Raw genomic sequence first — 24,012 nt, 5'->3', positions numbered from 1 at the left:
TATTGGTATTATTTGTATATACTGAAATGGCTAAACTCTACTTTAATTACCCTTCGAACTACTGGAATGTTCTTTTTATTTCCAATTAATCTATTGATTTTGATCACAGAATCAATTTATTTTTAACAATAACCACATCCTCTGCTTTTTTTTTTTTTTTTTTAAACCTTTTTATGTTATTTCATGAGTCCTATATCCTAAAAATGTGAATACTATATGTAAGACTGTAACAATATATCCATCTTAGCACCTTTCATTTTTAATAGGTGCCTTAAAGGCACTATGATTAAAAATTAAAAACACACAACTTTTTCTACCATAAATACATATGCCCAAAATCCACAAAGCTTCATTACAGACATTAAACCTTCTACTTCCAAAGTTGACGCATCTTCAAAAACATAAAACTTACACCATCATTCAAGTCTCTGCTTTCACAAACAAGCTTCTAGCATCTTTTTCTGCAATGTCACTGCTCAAATCGCCAAAAAAAAAAAATTACATGAGTTAGAGATTGATAAGCATTACTCAATCACACAGATAGAAAAAAACAAAAATTAAATTAAAAATGAATACCTGTCTTCAGCCTCTGTTTTGGTAATAAACGTAACATCTTTTGAAGCAAGAAACTCACAGAAACTTTTTAAATCTTTCTCTTCGCAGAATCTATAAAGATGTTGCAGAAAATTGTTGAATTGCTTCGGTTCCTGTACAGCATATTTAGTAAAACAATATTGTAATTAACTAAATAAAAACTTACTTTTTTTTCAAATTTTAGAAAAAAAAAATTACTTGCTCAATGACACATCCCTTTCTGAGAGCAACCAAACATTCTAAAGCCTTTGGATAATTATCCCCTTCATACGAATTCTCCACCAAATCCAATACTTTATTTTTCATGCCAAATATCGCTTTACTAACCCACTCAGGGCTATCTCTACGCGAAATCATAGCTTCAAAATCTTGTACAGCTGTCAACTCCCCAATTGTCTCCACCTTCACTGCTGACGTGGACCCTACTATGTCCATTGACTTGTCTTCGATCCTACCAACTTGCCCTTCAAAAGATCCAGACTTTTGATCCCTCAGTAAGCGCCTAGCCGATTTCTTCAGCTGAAAATAGATTCCTAAATGTTAATTTCCAGACAAAGAAATTATAACACTAAAGATGAAATAAATAACCTTGGGATTTTCTTTGATTTCAAAATTTCTACAAAACTCATCAATTACAAGCTTGTTCTGTGATACTACTTCATGATCAGGTTCTGTTATTCTTTTCAGAGTTGAATCAAGTGGTGGCACTGCTGCATCTGGATTCTTTGATTTCAGTTCAAGATGGTGGTAGAAACGCTGCACAAATAGCAAAGAAAAGTCAATGGAATTATCAAAACACTACATAAACCAAGGGCATTTTTGACTTTTCGCAACTCTACCTCCAAAACAGGATTCGGAGTGAACTCCGGGCGTAAAGCTTCCTCCTTGCCAGCTGGCGCTAAATCCATCATCATCACCAACTTATCTGCAGCTTCTTGCTGTTCTTTATTTGGCTGAAGTGATATTGGAAGGTTGCTGAAAGAAGGAAACTCAAACTCCCTTACATCTTCAGCAAAAGGAAGGACATTGAAGTAAAAAGAATCCGGCTGTCATTCAACAACAAAAAAGTCAAAAAAGACGAAAATACCCTTTGGTTAAAAAATTACAATCGAGGACTACTCACGATATTATCTTTGTCGGATACATTAGGAGTTAAAACTCCTATAACAACATTTGCTTGCCCTTGTCTCCACACACATCTCAAAATTCCAACTTTGTTCATTTCCTTCATTGCCCTTGCTAATGCAGAAACAGCAAGAATTGCCTTTTTGTTGCCAGGGTCAGCGATGATAATGTTGACATCTTTCATGTAGTAGTGTCTTTATAAAAATTGAAAATAAAAAGTCACGTATGTTTATAAATTATAACATAAATTATTATAAAGAAAAGAAGTTATATACCTCATAACATTTGAAGCATTTGTGAACCCTAAAAGCTTCACGCCCTTTTCTGGTTTGAATTTGGCTGCTTCAAATTCAGCAGATGAGATAGGAATGACTTGTGGGCCATATCTGTAGCCTTTTATTCTTTGTTCTGGAGGGACAACTTTACTAGGATCTTGAACACTTTTATACTCGTAATCTAATTTGATTTCATGAGTGGCAAATTTATCTGTTGAAGGGGCTTTATCGGAATATTTTTTGAGAGTTGGGAATTTTTCTTCAGATGTTTTCTTGTATACCCAAACCTAATCATAACAAGATTATCAAGTAAAAGAATAAACCAAATTCTTTTTCTTTAATTTGCCCTAGAAAAAAGCAAATAAAAGTGAGCAGAAAAAAAGTTAATGAAATCACCTTGATTTTACATGTAGGGCTTAACTCAAGATCACCCCTGAATGTGGTTACAGGAGCTAAGTTACGTGTTCTCAATGCACCTAATAATGAAGTTGAACTTTCAACATGAACTGCTTTTGCTTTTGTCTTTTTTGAAAATATACTCAACAGCATATCGTTTTCTTCAATCATGGTATTATGTGGGACCCGGTTTTGATCTCCTCTATATATGATACAATCAATTTTCATCCCATGTGCAGCCATCTGTTCAGCAATGGTGTAGACTTGATCTTCTTTTGTACCTTCATATGGATCTTTGATAGGGTACATGGCATTAGTTATGAGACATATACGTTTTTTACCCTTGATTGTATCTTGGTATTTTTTAATTAGCATATCCATTCCAACAACAATCGCATCCATAACTATTGTAAGAGGTCAAGGTACCAAATGGGAAAATTTTAAAAAACCAATAAATATAATGTAGATATTAAATGATTATAAATAATGTAAAGATAAATGTAGGATACAATCTCCAGGAAGTGTTCCTTGAGGAAGTTGTTGTGTAACATCAACAAGATCTCCATCAACCACTTTGATTGGCTGTAAAACTGTGACATGTTCATATCCACCTACTTCTTTCATCAAATCATTGTCGGTGTCTGTATGTTTAAAGTGGTATTTTAAATATTTTAAATAAGGTAATGGACAAGAAAATTACAAAAGTAGACACCTTTTTGGTCAAGTAAAATGATATTACCTTTTGTTCCAAATACAACAACTCCTACTTCATCATATTTGTTGAAAACCAGCTGCAAGGATAGAGCATTGGATGATTAAAACAAGTTAAATGATGTAAAAACTATGGGATTAACCCTTATAACAAAACAAGAAAAGAATTACCTTTTTTTGTATTAGCAAAGAACAAACTTTTTGAATCTCTGGTAAGACACTGTGCATTGATGGACCAACATCAATCAATAAGATCAATGCTTCCTGTATATATTCAACAACAGTTAAAACTGTAAGGAAAAGCCAGTAATTGATCCATAAATAATCAAACATATTAAAAAAGTTATGACAAAAAAAAACATTTAATGGGTGTTGTTAAACCAACTAATGTATGCAATCAACAAACAAAAACAAATAACAGTTGTTTTGAGTATCAGCAATTGGGATATTTCTTTCCCTAAACAAGCATTAACATGGTCAGAAGTTATGAAACTCAGGCTATAAATAGCTTAACAGCAAAATACTAGTTGAACAGGTGGCCTTCTGAGATTTTAGCAAGTATGATGACTATGCAGTCTGCTCGACTGAAACTAGTTGAACTCAATGATGAAGTGCTTAGTATTACAATTGACATGATAATGCCTCTTTTGCCCTAGCAAACATTTACTTAGTAATTACATAGAATACAGGCGGATTTCAGCGTTTTAGCAGAGATTACGAAGAGCAGCGTCAACTCGTTCATGAGTTCACTTCTCAACAAACAATTTAAAAACAATCAAAAATCAAAAGCAACAAAACTAACTTTGATTTTTCTTTGCCCTCTAAGTAGACACCAAACAGTGATTCCATGGAAAGAAAGATGAACTATAACTATGTGGAGTTTCCTTATATTTGAAATGATCATGATCGAAACCATATAATGTTCAAGTTAGAAAGCTCAGCAACAAAACATTAAACGACTGCAGGTGTAAATACTGTAAAATAAACAGAAAAGGTAATGAAGATTCACCTTGTTTCGAGCCATTTTCTCTGGACAGAAAATACGAAGACGGAGGTTTGAATCGTACCAGAGAAGCCAGAAGATGTTCCTCCCCTTTCCCTTCCCGCCCCCCAAACTTTACGGACCTATAAATGAAGGCCCAATGACGTACTCCAAGTCCAAGACGAGTTCAAGCGGATCGATGTTTCATTAAATTCTTTTTTTGTCTTTTTAATATCATAATATAACTAGATTATGATCCGCGTAAAACGTGAAAAACATATAATAATTTACATATAAAGGTATAAAAAATTTGACACTATAAAAAAAATAAAGTAACAGAAACAGATTTAATATTATTGGTAACATTGAAATGTCTGGAAAAAAAAAACAATGAAACATTTGAATATCTATAATCGTTGAAGGATCTCTTTGTAGACATAACTTTTTGTTTTATTAGTTGGACGACCCTCGTCATATATGAGTACTTTCAATCCTTTTTCACTTGTGACACGAGAAACAAAAAACATATAACTGACAATGAGTGAAGACGCACCTACGCAAGTATAATCCAACATTTGATAATTATTGTCATTGACTTTTGTTAATGGTCATAACAAAATAAACAGCTATGGGGAATTGCCTCCACTAAAAACAGAATGAGATTCTTTTATTAGACGGAGTTAACTTCATGCAAGGTATATAAGTAGTCTCGTTGAAGAATCTAACATATATGATTCAGGCTTCAATGACATGTCTTCCAATCCTAATAATATGTAACCTAGTACCATTGCATAGTCATTTGGTTTGTTCGATATTACGAAGTAACATGACTGGAACACCTACTTTTTGTGTAAGTTTATGGTTGGAAATTATAGACACCTTAAAACCATTCAACACAACTAAAGAGTAGATTTATTCCTCAAAAAAAACCTGGTAACTCTATCTCACATAAAGAGTTTAAACTCATATATGTTTTCCCTTCATCTTTCATCAATCATAAAATGTAGTCATTGGTAGCATCGAATTCTTCATTTGTAGGTATCAAAATAGCTTTATCTCGAAAATATGATGGATCATCAATATGGTTTTTAAATTATGGATAAATGGTGGATACAATTGAATGAATATGGTCACCTGTAGAGCGAACAACAACGTTTTCTGGAAATTCAACTTCAACTTCACCATCATTAGGGCCACCAATGTTACCTTCACTAATTTTAAGAATCCACTCATCAAATCCTTTTTTCTGATCCAAATCATTAGTTAGATAACCAAACTAAAGCCTCATGTTTACGGTTAAACGTAAAATTGTACATTCACGTCATAATTCAACAGGGGAAGCTAAACAATTTACTATATACCTAAATAATCAAATGCATATCAACTCGATAACATTAATTGAAAATGTTCAAGGTTTAATGTTGGAAGTTTGATGTACAATTTAGGAATTGATTTTAGATTTATTACAGTTCAAAGTTCATTGTCTGTTTTGGATGATTACTCAAATTACATTGATAATCTCAGTGGGGTCACTAATATGGTTGATGGTTTGATCTTGGTCGATGTGATGTGTTCTTCTCAATCATGAAATCAATGTGGATAGTCCGCAGACAATGTGCCGAGTAACATCTAAGTGAAGCATTTTAACACATTTAGAACAACATAAATCCATTAACTTGCATGGGATAGTTGGGTAGGGCCAATCAACTATTACAGAAAGACCTTATTACAGTAACTTAAGAACATTAGGTTATGAATATGCAACATTGATTTGTATATTGATCACATTCTTTCTGGTAAAACAAATCTTTCAAATGTTTCTTGGTAATGATCATTAGAAAGTACAAAACATGTCAATTAACATTTTAGCTTTATTACATTTTGAAGTTATTTCATATTCATATGCTATTTTGAGAGCATCTAAATGGTGTGTAAGCTACTAAAATGAATAAAGATTTTGAATAAATTGAGTTAGTCAAAACTGGGTTTTTCTTTTTCTGGTTCGGGTTGTCATATCAAGATTTTATCCTTTTCCAAAAAGATTTCTCCATATGTGTTCATCAAGGTAGGTATTCAAGGAATCTACCTGCAGTTAAAGAATTCCAAAAAAAGTTATTTTTTAAAAGTACGATGTTATTAATGATTTTTTTTTTGCAAAGTTTAACGTTATTAAAGAAATTCGCTTCCAAAACATTGTCCTACAAATGAGCTTCAATGTTGGAAAACATGAAACGTTTCAATATCATCTAAAAATATTCCAAAATAATTTTTTTTAAAGTATAATGCCGTTAATAAACTCTTTTTTTTTTGCAAATTTCAATACTAAAAACAAATTTTCCCTAGAAAATTGTCATATTAATGACATACTAATTAACATTTAAATTTATATATTATATAAATGGTTCACTTGTGAACAAAAATACATAAATTGTCCATATTTGAAATATTTTTTTACATAAATGGTCTATATGTGAAAGAAAATGAAAATTTACTTTCCATTAACAAAATATTTTCAAAAAATCCTATTAATGAGCTCTAATGTACATAAAAATAAAACTTTTTTAGATTAGCCAAAAAGAATATGAAAAAGTCATTTTCTGAAACTACGATGCTATTAATGAACTTTTTTGCAAAGTTTAATGCTATTAATGAATATTTTGTTTTCTAGAAGACAATCCTTTAAATGATCTTCAATATACAAAAAATGTAATTTTCCATATTAACTAAAAATAATTCAAAAAAGTCATTTTTTTTAAGAGTACGATGCTATATATGAACTTTGTTTTTTTCAAAGTTCAATAGTAAAAACAATTTTTTCCAGAAAAGGTCTTAATATAAGGTTAAAAGAGCATATTGTAAATTACTTATCGATCTATATGAGCAAGAATTAAACATTTCCATCAATACCCAAAAAGGCATATAAAACATGCCTCATTTTGTAATTAATTCCAACGCCCCACAATGTGAAATCCTCTCAGTGGCAGAATTCCATAACTCAAACCACAATGGATAATCAAATATGAAGAGAAGCTGCAATAAAAAAAATAATAATTGTCACCATCTTATACAAATATTATAGATTATTAGGGTGTTAGATAGCGTAATAACTTGCCAAAAAAAAATACCAACACCGTGTAGACATCACCTAAACAACATTTAACAAATATACAAAAAAATATATATAAAATAAACTGTGGTTATGATATCTCTTCTAGGGTACATATGATTATTGAAATTAATGCCAACAAAAATCTTCAATATTTAAGTGACTCTAAATACAACTACCCTCTAGTTTTAGGACCCTTGACTTCACCCCACTCCCAAGCAGAAACGGTCCCTCAAATACTTTAAAAAAACCTGAAAGATTAAAATATACACACAAAAAGATGAAAATGCTAAAATGAACTTTCAAATATAACAACAATATTTTATAGACAATACTACAAACAAGCTAGAAACATGCAAATAGAGACTAAAGAACATCATAATTAGATTAACATCATACACTCATTTAGTCTTATCTTTCTTCTTCCCTTATAGGAGTTTATAAAACATTTTCTATTGTATGATGGATTTCTGAATTACTTTTTTGAGATATGTGAGGTTGTAAAGAATGGAACAACAAAGAAATGGAATGGATAGGTAATCGTAAAAGCAAGATAATAGAATAAGTAATTCCATTCCAGAAACATATTTGTGAGGCATGGAATGGAATAATGAAAATTTGATACGATTTTTATGTTATATATTGCAATTTAAATTATAAATATAATCTTTCGCATATCCGTGTTTAGTTATTATTATATAATTAAAAATGGTTTATATTGCAACTTTTATACTAATATCTTTTCTTATTGCTGAGAAAACCTTGATACTTACAATGTTACCAACCCTATTTTCAAGAAGGTAGGGTGTACCGATTTATCATTGAGAAAGTAAACTCAATAAGAAGATTCAAACAGGTTAAACGAAAGAATAAGGTTGAGCAAGGGTCTTACTATGTTTCTCGGCATGCCTAGACAACACAAGTTAACCAAAAAAAAACCCTGCTAATTTACCAAAATTAATCAATCCCAAACATTTTCCAATAAGATTTATCGATGTAATCTGTTTACATGGTATACTAAAACTTTGTATTTTCTTTGCTATTGAGTCTAAAAGATGTTTTTTTATAATATTAAAAAAATGATAAGTAATAACTTATTTCTGACTGCCCACTTTGTATTTTTAAAGATGTTTTTTTACAATAAATCAAAACACATATCATTACTGGGTTTTCCTGAGTTGTTGAATATGTGGATCACTCAATTGTATAAGGGTTTAAATTTCATCTCCAAATCCAATAAGGGATTGAATGGGTAAAGCACTATAGATATTGACTCGATTATATTTTCCATTCACGACCTGGTAAGCCATAAAAAATCATTGACTAAATGAATATACAAAAATGTAAAAATAAAAAAGAAAATCGATATATACAAATTCACTACCTAGTGGACATATCTTTCAAATTGAAACAATGGATGAGAGGTAGCGGTGTTGCTGTGTCCATCAGTTTGCTCTCCAAATATCTATAACTTAAAAAATAAAAATCAACAATACAAATCATAAGAACAAAAATCGAAGCAAATTCAGAAAATGTAACCATTATACATTTAAACTAAAATCGAAAGGTTTTATAGATTGGAACTTCATAGTTGAAACATAATAAAAGAAATATAATCTAAAACGTACCCAAAATGGATCTAAACTATGACCAAACTAAATTAGAATCTAAAGAAATTTATCTCTATATCATTCCTCATTCTTTAATGATGATCGAACACAAGATTAGTCTACACAGATCGAAACCAACATATATTTTATTTCTTCTTTCCCCATTTTCTTCATCTCTACAAAACTTAGGTTAGATAAATTATGTCAAGTAAAAAGAGAGAGAGAGAGAGAGAGAGAGAGAGAGAGGGTAGGGGTACTGGTAATCAGGGATGAGACGGGGCATTTTGTTTCATTTTATTGTGGTGAGATTTAATTGTCATTAATAGAATTCCTAATTTAATTCATTTTATTTTTGGTGAGATTTAATTGTGATTAATAGACTTCTAATTTAAATAAAACATAATATATGTTTTATAAAAATTTTGGACAAAAATAAAAGGAATGACAAAGATGATGTCAGCAAATAATCCAATGATGGAAAATATATGATTGAAATGCAATCAATGATCTTGATTTCTTCAAGTTAGAATTAAAGGTTCTCTTTTAATAATATTTAGAGATTACTTTAATATATTTTGGTTTTTTTTGCTTCTTCTATATAAAATTTCCTGAAAATACATTCTTAATAAATTAATGATAATATGACATCAATAGAATTGGAGCAGGCACTTCAAATATTTTGGGCTTGCGATAAGCCAATAGCCCCGATTAGCACATCCCAAACATCCATTATATGCATTAAAATTTAAAATATTAAAGTTGTATAAAACTACATTGAAATTTGCGGGTATGGGTTTAGTCGTTTAAGAGGTGAAGCAACAGTGGGATTGAAATTTAAATTCACTAAATTAGACTTCAATATATATATATATATATATATATATATATATATATATATATATATATATATATAACGATTAGAGTGTAGAATTGGTGATTCCTATGTGCATACGGTGAATAAATTGAGATAGGAAATGGTGAACATGTATATACGTGGCATGAGTAGAAAAAGTATCGTGACTAAGCACCAGTTAAAAACATATATCCACAGAGTGAGGTGTCCATAAAGGAGAAATGGAAGTAAAAGACGTTTTTTTTTTTTTTTTTTTTTTTTTTTTTTTTTTTTTAACAACATTCGTTCATTTAAGTAGTGTTTGTTTTTTTTGTGCATATATGCGTGATCTCTTCTGTTTGTGCCGTGTAGACCACGCGCAGACATTAGTTTTCGCAGACGGTTTGTTTTTTTGAAGACTGCTGAGCTAAAAATGTCTGTGCGCCCTCTTCTGGGTGCAGATGTGGGCCAGAGTCTTCTAACATCTTCAGACATATTCTAGCTTAAAAAAACATATATATGTTTATTTTTTTTTTAAGTTATATTTTTTTCCAACTTTATTAATAATAAACAATTTGAAAAAAAAAAATTACAAAACTTAAAAAAAATGTTTGACGATACAAACATTGATATTTTTGACAAATTTATAAATAAAGATTTATTACAATAATAATCGTTGAAGTTTTTTATATAAATATGAAAAAAAAAATCATAATATATTCTTATATTTTTTTGTCAAATTTTGTAAAATATTATTTAATACAGTATCGTTAATTTCTCGAGAAAATATGCATGATACGTTTTTAATGGATTTAATTGAAAAAATTAAAGTTTATTTCCATCTATTTTTGTATCAAATTCTTTGATTACTAATTATAATGTTTAGTTATAACTTTGCAATCAAAGTTGGTTTTTATCAACTATATACATTAATTCATACTATTTTTATTTTTATTTTTTATACAATAATAAATAAAAGTTGATATAGATTCGTTAATTATTTATAATAAAGTCATAAAAATATTAGAAAATCACTTTGAAGTTTAAAACAATCAGTTTATTTAGATTTCAGATTATTTTAGTAACTCGCAGATGTTAAAAAAACAAACAGTCTTCTTTTTTCAGACTGCAGACGTTTGGTCCACCTCTTCTACTGCAGAGGTCTACAGATGTGGTCCGCAGACTGCAGACATTTTGCCTCAGAAAAAACAAACAACACCTAACAATTAGCTCCACAAAGTCTGAAACCCACATACTTTTTGTAGCATACACATTTAATTGAATGTGATTTAGAGCTTTAATTAATGCTTAAAAAGACCCTTTTACGCATCTTGTGCCTTGTGGATTTCGTGGATTTTCTAACATGTGTCATCATTAGTTATGGAAGAGTAAGATCAAATAAGAACACCTAAAAGGTTGAGAATACGTGAATAGTTCTGAACCAATCAATAAATAAGGACATACTAATAATTGTATATTTTAATTAAATTAAAATAAAATAAAATTCAATCAAATTTCTTTAAATTTAGGATCAGTTACCAAAAAATAAAAAAATATTCGATTTTTTTTTCTTATTAATGGAACATAAAAAACATTTTACCAAAAATTATTTTGAAACAAAAAAAAAAGAATCTTAAAAAATCAAAATTTTTCTCTAATTTCATATAAATTATACGTGAATCAGAAATGGATAAAAAACCAAACTATCAATCATAAATGATTATATTAGAATTTGACTTTTATTTTGACACAACTGTAGTTAGTGATTAAAATCACTTCGAGACATGTATTCATATATGAATGCACATTTTCATTTATAAATATAAAATACTATTGTCTTTAATGAATACAAATATAATTGTAAATGAATAAAGCACAATATAAAATTTAAAAAATCAAACATCAACTTTGGAATAAATAAATAAACAAAACACATTTACAATCATATATGAATACAATTATAATCACAAATGAAAAATTATAATGTCTTAATATAAATAAATTTCGGCTCTTTCCAAGTTGTTGTCTATGTGCATTCTTCATCTTTCATCATTATAATCATTTAGGCTATCCGTATTAACTCGGTCAATCTACAAGAAATCAAAAAAAAAATTGTATTATTTGTAAACAAAGTGATTAACTCATTAACCAAATACACATTTAATATGAAATGAATAAAGAACGACTGTAATCATCCACAAGAACTAAATCTATATTAAAAATCAAACAAAAAAACAAATATGCATAAATGAATAAAGCACAATCCTAAAACCTCTTATAGATTCAAGAAGTAAACCTTCTTAATGATTAAACTCGAAGAATATTGCTTCATTTAGTCACTAATGATTATAACTTAATCAAGAAAAAAAAATCAGTTTTTGCTCTCGTTCTCACAAAAAAAGCACAAATGTCACATTCAGATGATATAAGAACCTTAAAGAACTTACAGAAAACTACAATTAAAAGAAAAACGAATTCAAATACAAAGGAGCAAAAAGTAAAGTTAAAAAAAAATAAGTAAATTGGGCTAAAATTCTCGTTCATTAAGAATCAGATTAGCAAAAAATAGCAATATTCATATTGGTTTTCAGAATCAGAAATCAAACTTCATTCTTCACATTTCAGAAATCGGAACTTGAAAATTTCATAATCAGAAATCCGCTAAGTATAAAGTAGGGAACCAAAGACTCTCGTATTCAAAATCAGAAAATCGAATAATCAAATAGCCAATAAGGTTGATTACCTGATGGATCTTAAAGAGTACTCATTTTGCCAATAACTGACTTGTAGGTCTTGGTCTAAAAAAGAAGAAAGAAGAACACGAGAGCAGAAGTGTTTCTTTTTGTTTTTGCTATTGTGTATCTGTGTATTCGTAGCCCTAGAATCGAGTGAAAGGCGACATAAGGAGGCGCCTCATCCGGTCTCATCGACGCCACTTCTAGCGTCACCGGTGATGGGTACAACGATAGTGGCCACGACGTGAGGTGATGATGCTGAAAAGATCCTCGTGGTAGTATGTTTATGATGGAGGCAAATTTATTATAAAACCCTAGAGAGAGAGAGAATAGAGACGGAGGGAATATAGATACGAGAAAGATGAAAGGAAAGAGGTGAGATGGTGAGAAATTATAGGTAATAGGTAAAGCTACAATTCCTATTATGCCGTTCAGATCATTTATAAGTTACACTTTAATATCATTAGTTTTAAATTTTTTTCATAAATCGTCTGTTTAATAATAACCTTAGATCTAAGTATTTAAATGGTCCAGATCTGTTTTCGCATTTTCAATTTTTAAGTATTCTCGTTTGATCCTATTCCTGTTATGGAAAATCATACATACTTATAAAGCTAGCATTTTTTCTTGAATCTCATGCATTTGAAACCCCCATTCTTTTTTCCTTCCACCACATTCATTTGAAACTCCTATGACTTTTCAATTTCTTTATAATGATAATTATAATTTGGTAATTAGGTTAAATAAATATCAAATCTAAAGTGTATTCATATATAAAATAAATTTCAATATTAAAATAATATCTTTAATTCTACTTATAAAATTATGTTTTTTAACTTTTAACGTATTATACTTAATTTATTAGTTTTAATATATTGTTGGATGTAAACAATTATCATTTTAAAGGTATAATTTTTGAACAATTTGTATAAAATACTTACATTATTAATTAAAATATAACATTATATGCTAAACTTAAATATAAATTTTATTTAACTTAAACAACCCAAAGATTATTTTATAAATAGTTAAAAATGATAAATTGTAGTGTCTTTTTTAATAATGATTGTAAGTTGGTTAATAAGGTTAAATAAATATCAAACCTAAAGTGTAATCATAAATAGACTAAATTTCAATTTTAAAATAATATATTTACTTCTATTTATAAAGTTATTTCTTTAAATTTTAACATATTATACTTAATTTATTAAATTTAAAATGTTGTTGCATGTAAACCATTATCAGTTTAAAGCTATAACTTTTGAACAGTTTGGACAAAATACTTAAATTGTTAATTTAAATATAACATTAAAGTGTCAACTTAAATATAAATTTCAGTTCGACTAAAAAAACCAAATAATATTTTGTAAATAGTTAAAAGTGATAAATTATAGTGATAAATGCAAAAAAAACTAATTTGTTATATCAGTTTAACTGAAATATTTCCTAAATACATTTATATAATCGTTAAAAATTTTCAAATAAGTAGCTTAAAATAACTTATAATAACAATAGTTAAAAATAACTCTATATAAATGATTATATTGTTACCTTTAAAATCAAAAAAATAATGTTTGATGTTTTAAATAATTATAATGATAGAAATTAAAACATTAAGCAAATATATTTTAAAAAAATTGTTAAAAATAACAACTATAAATAATATTAAACCATATATAATATTTAATTTTATTGATGTGTAACTCGCGAGTAGAAGTCTTTCAAACGATTGAGATTATGACGTTATAATATATTTATATATTATCATATAATTCAAAATAGTCAATATATTATATCAAATTTAACAACAACGTTAGTGTTGTATTTTAAAATATATATTTGTAAGGACTTCAACTATATAGATGTTTCTGCGCATTACAATGTCAACTCAAATATAAATTTCAGTTCCATTTAAAAAAACTAAAGAATATTTTGTAAATAGTTAAAGTGATAAATTGTAGTGATAAAAGCAAAAACTAAATTGTAATTTCAATTTAACTAAAATATTTCTTAAATATATTTTTATAATCGTTAAAAGTTTCCAAATAAGTAGCTTAAAATAACTTACAATAACAATAGTTAAAAACAACTCTATATAAATGATTATATTGTTAGTTTTAAAATAAAAAACAATGTTTGATGTTTTAAACAATGATAATGATAGAAATTAAAATATTAAACAAATACATTTTAAAAAATTAATTAACAGTAAAAACAACTATAAATAACATCAAATCATATATTATATTAAATTTTATTCATGTGTAACTCGCGGGTAGAAGTCATTCAAACGATTGAGATTATGAAGTTATAATAAATGTATATATTATCATATAATTATAAATAATCAATATATTATATCAATATAATATATAGAAATTATTATATCAAATTTAACAATAACGTTATTGTTATATTAAAAAAATCATATATTTGTAAAGACTTCAACTGTATAAGTGTTTCTGCGCAACGCGTGGGCATTCGTCTAGTATTATTATAATTAAATGTGAAATGCATTAATTATGAATAATATTTTCTATAATTAATAAATTTTGTATTTAATTATGGCAATATTATCCATAATTAATAGTTGAATTAATGATTTCTATGTGTGACCTTAAAACACATGTTAGAAAATCCCAAAGATATTTTATTGTTACAAATGTTCAAAAGTCAAAACCGGAAACCATAGTTTTAGACATATCAACTAATTTATCTGAAGGGTTAAATTTGTGGGTGTAGTAACAATTCTGTATCTCAACTCTCAATACTTTTACACCGATTTATGAAGAAAAAAAGTTGTAATGTACAAATCAGTAGGCGTAGAGTACTTATAGTAAACGTATCCGATGAACATGTAAAGTAAGCCGGGTTCGTAACAAAGTAATTAATCGCTTTTTGGTGCTTGAAACCATCTCTTCATCTCCGGTTCACACACGTCACTGGACCAACTCTGAAACTCGCAGCAATGGCGTCTATGGCATCATCATCACCAAGCATCTATAAGCATTTGTACAACAACAATAGCTCAATTCATCCAAAAGGTAAATTAAATGTCATAAAAAGTAGAATCAATTGGTCTCGTCGGTTCATATCATCTTCGAAGAACAATAACTCCGACGACCAACAAGAACAAGTAACCCGAAGGTAACCCAACTCTTTCGTTCACATCAATCTAAGAATGCTGATGAATTTCTGGATTAGTTTATCCAAACGCGTGGTGTTTTCACTTTTCAGGGAGGTTATATTGAGGAGCAGCGAAATTGCAGTTCTTGGTGCTATCTTTCACTTTAGGTACCTAATGTGGAAAATCATTGTTCTGATATTGAATGCTTGATATTTTGACTGAATTAGATTTTCATTAGCTGTGCTTGTAGTTATGGAAAATGCGAGAAACCCTCGGAGTTTTGAAATTATTTGGGGGCTATTGCAAAAATGAAAAAGAGTTAGAATTGAGAAATTTTGAGTTGATTTGTGTTTGCTGCAGTGGAAATAAACCCAATTATCTTGGCGTGCAGAAGAATCCTCCTGCTTTAGCTTTATGCCCTGCAACTAACAATTGCATTTCAACTTCTGAGAATATCAGTGACCTTGTCCACTATGCACCACCTTGGTAAGATCATTTGTTACCATTCAAATTGTCATACATTGACTTTGAATATCAATTAAACTACTTCAATTTTCAAAATTTATGCAGGAATTATAATCCAAAGGAAGGGCGTGGAAGCAAGAAACCTGTGAGCAAAGAAGTGGCAATGCAGGAGCTTGTAGATGTGGTTAGATAATTAATTTCCAAGTGTTACAACTTACAAACCTATTTTTCTTCAAATTTCAAGTGTGTTAGGAGTTTATTTGATTGTTTTTATGGTATTATCACAGTTAAAATCAACAAAACCTGACAACTTCACACCAAGGGTAGTAGAGAAGAAAGATGATTATATAAGAGTGGAGTATGAAAGCCCGATTTTAGGGGTAAGTTAAAGAAAAAACAAATGTGTTTTTCTTATATGTTGAATTGGTTTTGTGTTGTTACATGTGTCAGTTTGTGGATGATGTTGAGTTTTGGTTTCCTCCTGGGAAGAAACCAGTTGTACAATATCGATCAGCTTCACGTTTCGGATTTGGTTCTGATGCCAACAAAAAGAGAGTCAAGGTATTAACAAACAAACCCCTATGCAACAACATGATCACATATTAGCAACACTTTTGCAGAATTGGTTGTTGCAAACTTGCAAATCTTTTTTCTACAAGTGCATAAAGAAGGGATTACATTATTTTAAGGTGATATTTGTTTTTGTAGGCATTGAGATTGGCTTTAGAGAAAAAGGGATGGGCTTCTGAAGATGACTTTTAATAAGGCTTCAGTTGCTGATCATGTGCTTCACTGCAACCAAGCTCCATGAAGATGATATATGACTCTACAAACATGAAGATGTTAACATTTAACTTGATTATGTGGAGTTCCCTTATTTTGATTTTATAGTTTTTGTTTTCAAATAATAACATTTAAGGACTTTTTGCTGTTGTTAGGTTATGTAGATTGAAAAATGAGGGCTTGTTTTCGTATGTCATGTTTCACCCAAACTATATTTTGTTAAAAAAAAAAATACAATGCTTCCAGTCAAAGCGTGGAGTAAAAGAAACTGTATTCACCTATGTGTTCTCTTTCCATAACATATAGGAAAAACACAAAGCTGTCAACAACATTCAACATAGCACGACATGATTATTCATTTTCTTGAAAGGCTGATGCATACCCAAACATGAAAAGCTTGCATCTCAAAAGCCAGAAAATAAAAATAAAAAAATGGTTTACTTTTCAAGAAAGACAAGAAGGTGAAAACACAAGTTTTATGTGATTGCAAACTTAAGTGATTCAACATCAAGAGTAAATTACAAGAACTCAGATATGAAACACCATCAAAACATGATTGATCACAAGAGCCAAATTTCATGGAAGGACTAATCTCTGCGAAGTTCCTCGTATTCACGCCGAATACCATCAGCATTCAAAATTACGATTTCGACCTTGTCTCCCTGTATAATGTGCATAAAAAAGAAAGCTATAAGATACAAAAAAAACTTTTCATCTGTTAAGCTATATAGATAAGTGTTTCTTTTTCACTTAACGAAACTTTCCCTATTATATCCTACAAATCTTTCTTAGGCATCATTTATCTGGTGTAGAAACTTACAGTGTATATATCTCTTTCTGTTGCAGATGCAAAACAAGTCTTCACCAAATCAATAGCTTCAGCTTCAGAAAGTGGTGTAACAGCATCCTGCAAAAAACAACAATCATAAACAAACATATAAACTTATATAAAACTAAAAAATGTATGAAAACTCGATCCAAACAAACCTTTGCTGGCAACAGAAGAGGGCTAGGGGATTTAAGTTGGTTATCCAAAAAGGGAGTAATAAGTGTAGCACCAGAGCCTTGAGCACTGTATCCAACTCTTTCATATGATCCAACAGCATCATATGTGAACACACAACCTTTTCCTTCACTATCAAGTCCACCTAAAACATTGAATGCGTAGTATGGAAAGAATCGTTTGTAGTAAAGGGTGTTTGATAAAAGCTGCGCCATTGCAGGGCAACTCATCTGCTTGTTGTGCTGATGCTGATAGATCTGTTGAAGATGAAAAACATATAAAAGCGATGTTTCTTTTTGACTTTAATGAAATAGAATTTATTCATTCAGCAATTTATCCAGACAAAGTACTTACAGAGTGTCTAGAGGCCAGGACCTTCTGCAATGCTTTCACATCGGCTTGAAATCCTGAAGAAGCCATGAAGCTTTTGTCCGCTCTGAAAATAAAGAATCAAACAATGATGTAAATATCTGATAACCCTAAAGCCCTAAAGTGGATCAAACTACCACGAATTAACAATTAATCAAGACAGGGATTTGGATATTCAGCATAACAGTTGAAACGAAATTCAAATGACAAGTACATATAAGCTTATTAGTTGATTAAACACAAAATTGGAAAGGAAATGGTCGTACAATTTACAGATTTTGGAGTACTCTCGGGTGAGAATACTGTAGCCAGTGGACATTCGAGTATCGGCTGCAATCACACAGTAATCCGCACCGGCAATCGCGACACAAGTTCTGCACATTTTCATAGATGCATACCAAAGAGGGAACATTAGACATTGAGAAATTGATACATTTATGGAGAGAAAGGGAGATAATTTAGGGCATAATGAGGATACCCTCCATTGTTGTCGTAGGGAGACCAGTTTGCTTGTTCCTTCGGCATGATTATGATGATCGGATTTCAGATCAAAGTCGCTGCGTTTACGTGAATATGTGCGTTGTGAGAGAAGAATGAAGTATGCTCCTTTTCTTGATGTAAACAGAAACCTTTTTTTTTTTTTTTTTGAGCATTTGTGTTCTGTGACCGTTTTCTTTTCAATCAAGAAAACGAAAAAACCAGTTATTTATTTATTTTTATAGAAATCTCAATAAAGTCTTAATATTTTATATCAATTTACGGTTTAATTTTAATATTTATTATTTGAAAAAAAAATCATAATTATCTAATTTTATATCATAATATGTCATTTTCTGTTTATAAAAAATAAATATTTTTTCAAAATATAAAACATTTGTAATTTTTTTTTTCAAAAAATAAAAGTTAGGATTAAAATGTAAACCGAACCAAAATATTAAGACTTTATTGAAGATTTTAAATGTTTTAAAAACCGGTTTTTAAGTTGAACGGTATGATAACTGGTTCCCAGAGTTTATAAAAAAATTCTAATTATTGTGTATACTACATTAAAATTTCTGAAATTATTATTATTTTTTAATAAAATCAATATTTATGACAAATGAGTGTTCAACTGGTTCGATCGTTGGTTCACATAAATACAAGTTATAAATCAATCAAAATAAATTAAAAAACATATAATCATAAGTAGTGGCGGAACTAGCGAGGGGTAGCCCATGCTACCCCTTGGATTTGTTCAAGAATTGCAATTTTTTTGGATGATGTTGAGGTTAATACGGGATGCTACTCCTTTATAATGTATGATGCTACTTCAAATATGAATTGGAGAGATTCAAGAATGTGTCCATTGAGAAATTGGTATGAGGAAGCTAATAATCTTAAATCGATCCATATAAATGACAACAAAAAGCTGAACTGAAACTTAATTGAAAGATATGTACTTTTTTTTATTATTTTCTTTGCCATCTGATTTCCAATACTAGTAACAATTTACTTTGATTTTTACTAACTTTGTGCATGTCAAGTGTTTGATGAAATGCCTAAATGAACTTCATTTCTTATTGTTTTTGTTTTTGTTTTTTTCCTTGCTATTTGGCAGCAGACTAAGCTTCTCCTTGAACATTTAGTAGTCCAAATAAAAATTACATGAATTAATTATAAAAATAATTTGTGGCGGTTGACTCTTTTGCTTAAAATATTCAATACAAGAAAACACATGAATTTCACTCGAGACAACACTTGATCTTCTATAATTAGTCATATTAAATAAACTTTCTTGGATAATGTAAATGACATCATTGCATCGAATAAAATGTTTCCTAATATGTTTACATGTTTGTGTCTGTGAGCAAAATTAGTTATAGGACTTTCAAATCCTAATATGAAGTGATTATAAAGTATTACTGTGCAAGATAAAATTTCAAACACATTTCATTGTAAGTTGACTCCATCTATTTGAAAAATTCCTTCATACAATTCCTTTTTAATTTTAACCTTAGTGGAACCAAAATCCTCTATATTTGGGTGTTGCATGGTATTTTGACCATGAATGGCTGAAAAACTGAAAGTACGTTGCTATAAAATTATAAAAACTGAAAGTTTATTGTTATAAAATTCAAAAAATTTAAAAAAAGATGGTATTCTAGTGCTACCCTTAACGAAAATTCTTGATTCCGCCACTGCTATAAGTTTTACATCAATCCACGTACATCCAAAAGAAAATAAAGTATAATACGGATAAAAAAATATAGTTTTAGATGAATACAAACGCTTTGAAAATTGCATAACATTTACCATGCATTTTTATTCAAAGAAATATAAACAAACGTGAAAAACATGACTATGTTCCATGTAATTGTCCACACGATATCTAGAATGGAGGACTATACGATCCTTTATCTGAAGGACAGGTTACTGATAAGATCAGAGTTTGACAACGTCTTTGAGAGCTATGATTGCTAATTAGATTGTGCTTACATTTGTAGTTACTATACTTATCCAAGTAGGAGACTGTTGGATTAGTGTCTAAGCCCGTAACTATATTTGGTAAGTACTTGACTCGGTTATGCATGGTCCTTTTGGGTTGCCTTCACCATAGCAACTTGACAGGGTGATTCATGGAGAGATAGAGAGAAGATATTATGGTTTATTAATATATTATAAGAATAATATATTAAAGGAGGAATCATATTATTTAATTAATATTAGTCATAAATTAATTAGGAATTAATTTGGTGACTAAAAGAGATTAATTGAATAAAAGGGACTTAAACTGTTAAATGTGTGATAGTTGGATTTTGGGCTGGGAAACCCAATGAGACGAAGGAGTGAACGAAATTATGATGGGAGCCCATCATATTTTCGTCCATGGCCTTATTCCAGAAGGTTCCATGGGCTGCTTAATGTTTAAGCTGTCTATTAGGGTTTTGACTGAAACCCTAGCTGCTCACAGTATAAATAAGACCCCTAGGCTACAGAAATCGGCCACTGCTTCTCTAAGAACCCTAGAGCCGATTTTGTGTGCCTCTTCCCACTCTCAAATACTACCCTCTTGCTAGTTGGTGTTTATAAGCCATTAGAGGAGTTACACTTGTGACTCTAAGCATCAAAGACAAGAAGATTCAAGGAAGCAACAAGAGGTAATCTTCTAGATCTGATTTGATCATTATAATTTCGAACTATTATCACTAGATCTAAGGTTAGAAAGTCTTGGATGAATGCATGTACAATTAGAGAAACCTAGATCCAAGGATTAGGGTTTGCATGAGCACATAGGATGTTCTTGTGGCTTACACCCATCACTTTTTGGGTAGTCCCAATGGATAAAGTTGGAAACCTTATCCTTATGGATCACATTTCGGACTAGATATGAGATTTGGAGCTCTTGGGATCAAGGAAAACAACTTAACGTATTAAGATATTGGAACTTCGGCAAACACGACGTGTTTCTAAGTCAACACGACGTGTTGGTCGGGATTTTCCCGACTGTTTGGGTGCAGGCGGAACACAACGTGTTTTCTAAGTCAACACGGCGTGTTGGGTCAACATGGACTGTTGACCTTGACCGTTAACTTTGACCAAGTTGGACCTTGAGGATATTTTGGGATTCTGATGGAATTAGTCACTCGGTGGAAACATGTACCGGTTAAAGAGCTGAGTTTTGGAGCCGACCCTCATCAGCTATGGATCAGATCGAGATGTGAGTTTTCCTCACTGTATTTACGGGTCGAAAGCACCAAGGCCGACCCTTTGGATTGTTATTATAGTTTGTCACATGATTGTATGATGTACTGATCTATTAGATCTATATCATGGTATATATGATGATACCATGCTTAGTGATCTGTAAGATCTGCATGTTTGTCTGTTGGTTGGTTATATGTTTAGTTGTGTATATGTCGTCGTAGTGTGGGTGGGTTGAGATTGTACTACTTTGTGCTGTCAGTCAACAAACCCAATAATGTTTATATCGATATGTTGTTATGGTTTATTGGGTTATATGTTTCCTGGATATATATATATATATATATATATATATATATATATATATATATATATATATATATATATATATATATATTGTGACATCCCCAAAATCTCGGCCAGAAAAGACCGATTTTCATTTATGCTTTTAAATATTTTCAGAGTAAATCCTTTTGATTTGAAAGAGTTGCGGAATTTGTTCCCAAAAACAAAACATGATAAAACATTGTTTACCGAAGCATTTCATAAAAGAAATGTATTTTCATTATAATCAAAACTCGGGGTGTCATGTTCCGATACAGACCAATAAGCATAAACGAATACATTACAAGTCATATAACAAATATAAACATATGCAGACTTGTAAACAAAACAACTTGATGGTTCATCCATCTCATGCCCTTCCGCCACTACCTGTAATACAATTTAAAACTGAGTGGGTCAGGCTTGGGAGCCTGGTGAGCATATAGGGTTTTCAACCCACAATAAATATCATATTTAATTTTCACCAACCAACAATAACCCAATTACCCATTCCCGTTATTCTCACTTTAATGTCCCTAAAACAACTAACACAAGGGACCTAGTCTAAGAATATTTCATCGGGGCGACAACACATGCTTCGGGGGTACCTCAGCAATATAAGTCAAATAAGGCAACCATGAGGGGGATGGAGTACAGCGAATGAACACCCAAGTTCATTAACACCTACAGGTGGCGAACCTGCTAATGTTTCCACAAGACTGTCTAGAATAGCCAGTGGTCGTCATCTAAACTCCGCTAGATGACTCAATCAAACAACAACGAGGCCTCTCATCTGTTTATTACACACCAACTGTCTACCCATGTTCTACCCAACATATTAGTAGATAAAAATATACATTTGTATACATAGTTTAAAGAAAACCTGTATAGCATGCTTTAATCAACACATATATCACAAAACAGATGAGGCACACACACACATAACACATATTTCATAAAGAAATAAGCAGATCTGTAAGATAGAAGAGAGTGAATACTCATTCACACATAACACAACCAAATATATACACATAGCACGTATTTTATATATAATACTTCGTATTATTGTATTTGGAAAAATAACTACACACTCACACTTATAAACAACAATACACTTAATACACTCGAACCAAACTTGTATTATTATCGTGTTTATGAAAGTTAGTATACACTCACTTGATCAGAAGATGATCGGACAGCACTACGGCTTATAGAAGTAGTAATCCACAGCAGATCTGGAAGATCTTCACAAAAATCGAACTTCTCGCGGGCAGAGCTTCGACTCGGGAACCCCACTTCTCGGGATCTTCGGGATCTCGGGACTTGCCTCGGGGCTAGAGTATGATACCGGGGCTTCGGGGTATTTCTGGCACGCAAAACGATGCAAAACGGGAGAGAGAAGAGAAGAAATTGGCAATTGGGTCGGCTGCCTTCGGTTCCTATTTATAGGAGGCTGGAGCCTCGGAGTACGCGGGGCGTACTGCGTTACGCGGGGCGTACTGCCCAAAACGTCATTGCTTACGTATCCGAAGTGCTCGAGTGCGAGTGTCGACATCCCTCGGAGTACGCGGCGCGTACCTCGGATCAGATCAATCACTCGTTCGGATAATACTTCCGAATTTTGAATTAAAAATAAATACAAAATGATTAATAAACTTCGGAAATTCATAACTTCTTCATACGAACTCCGTTTTCGACGTTCTTTATATCCACGGAAAGGTGAGACCATGCTCTACGACTTTTGTTTAGACTCCGTCGGCTAATTTTGACTTTATTTTTATTAATTATTTTTAATAGGCCGGGACAGAAACTTTCGTTATAAATTCATAACTTCTTCGTTTAACGTCCGTTCTCGCCTAACTTTTTATCGTTTCAATACCAACAATGAGATCTT

The 24,012-nt window shown here is 30.7% G+C and overlaps 3 protein-coding genes across 3 annotated transcripts; 1 reads left to right on the top strand and 2 right to left on the bottom strand.

Annotated features, from left to right (window-relative positions):
• Positions 1–233: 233 nt before the first annotated feature.
• Positions 234–4,216, bottom strand: KU80 (Ku80 family protein). Its single transcript, XM_079039064.1, has 12 exons — positions 4,111–4,216; positions 3,273–3,365; positions 3,130–3,181; positions 2,900–3,031; positions 2,391–2,794; positions 1,995–2,281; positions 1,718–1,913; positions 1,434–1,640; positions 1,183–1,350; positions 793–1,113; positions 577–707; positions 234–472 (listed from the first exon to the last, which is right to left on the bottom strand). Exons 1-12 carry the CDS (start codon positions 4,123–4,125, stop codon positions 421–423), a joined length of 2,058 nt encoding a protein of 685 aa, XP_078895190.1. The 5' UTR covers positions 4,126–4,216; the 3' UTR covers positions 234–420.
• An 11,014-nt stretch (positions 4,217–15,230) lies between these two features.
• LOC145101795 (DUF1499 family protein) lies at positions 15,231–16,992 on the top strand. The gene is made up of 7 exons (XM_079039062.1): positions 15,231–15,513; positions 15,604–15,660; positions 15,854–15,979; positions 16,064–16,142; positions 16,246–16,338; positions 16,409–16,519; positions 16,667–16,992. The coding sequence occupies exons 1-7, from the start codon at positions 15,335–15,337 to the stop codon at positions 16,718–16,720; spliced, it is 699 nt and encodes a 232-aa protein (XP_078895188.1). The 5' UTR covers positions 15,231–15,334; the 3' UTR covers positions 16,721–16,992.
• Positions 16,993–17,203: 211 nt separating this feature from the next.
• LOC145101796 (proteasome subunit beta type-1) lies at positions 17,204–18,768 on the bottom strand. The gene is made up of 6 exons (XM_079039063.1): positions 18,592–18,768; positions 18,380–18,487; positions 18,099–18,180; positions 17,729–18,001; positions 17,562–17,648; positions 17,204–17,403 (listed from the first exon to the last, which is right to left on the bottom strand). The coding sequence occupies exons 1-6, from the start codon at positions 18,636–18,638 to the stop codon at positions 17,329–17,331; spliced, it is 672 nt and encodes a 223-aa protein (XP_078895189.1). The 5' UTR covers positions 18,639–18,768; the 3' UTR covers positions 17,204–17,328.
• Positions 18,769–24,012: the final 5,244 nt, after the last annotated feature.

The sequence above is a fragment of the Lactuca serriola genome, chromosome 4, assembly GCF_051521515.1.
Source record: "Lactuca serriola cultivar US96UC23 chromosome 4, Lser_US96UC23_V15, whole genome shotgun sequence".
Taxonomy (NCBI): domain Eukaryota; kingdom Viridiplantae; phylum Streptophyta; class Magnoliopsida; order Asterales; family Asteraceae; genus Lactuca; species Lactuca serriola.
This window is presented reverse-complemented; position numbering and strand designations above follow the sequence as displayed.

Bases quoted from the DNA above. Each gene is read 5' to 3' on its own strand.
- KU80 (XM_079039064.1), bottom strand. The intron at 2,282-2,390 runs GTGATTTCATTA...TGTTATGATTAG, and splicing joins GCCCTACATGTAAAATCAAG to GTTTGGGTATACAAGAAAAC. The intron at 1,351-1,433 runs GTAGAGTTGCGA...CTATTTGTGCAG, and splicing joins CTCCGAATCCTGTTTTGGAG to CGTTTCTACCACCATCTTGA.
- LOC145101795 (XM_079039062.1), top strand. From the start codon at position 15,335: ATGGCGTCTATGGCATCATCATCACCAAGCATCTATAAGCATTTGTAC. The intron at 15,514-15,603 runs GTAACCCAACTC...TTCACTTTTCAG, and splicing joins CAAGAACAAGTAACCCGAAG to GGAGGTTATATTGAGGAGCA. The intron at 15,661-15,853 runs GTACCTAATGTG...TGTTTGCTGCAG, and splicing joins GGTGCTATCTTTCACTTTAG to TGGAAATAAACCCAATTATC.
- LOC145101796 (XM_079039063.1), bottom strand. From the start codon at position 18,638: ATGCCGAAGGAACAAGCAAACTGGTCTCCCTACGACAACAATGGAGG. The intron at 18,488-18,591 runs GTATCCTCATTA...GAAAATGTGCAG, and splicing joins CCCTACGACAACAATGGAGG to AACTTGTGTCGCGATTGCCG. The intron at 17,404-17,561 runs GTAAGTTTCTAC...CACATTATACAG, and splicing joins CAGAAAGAGATATATACACT to GGAGACAAGGTCGAAATCGT.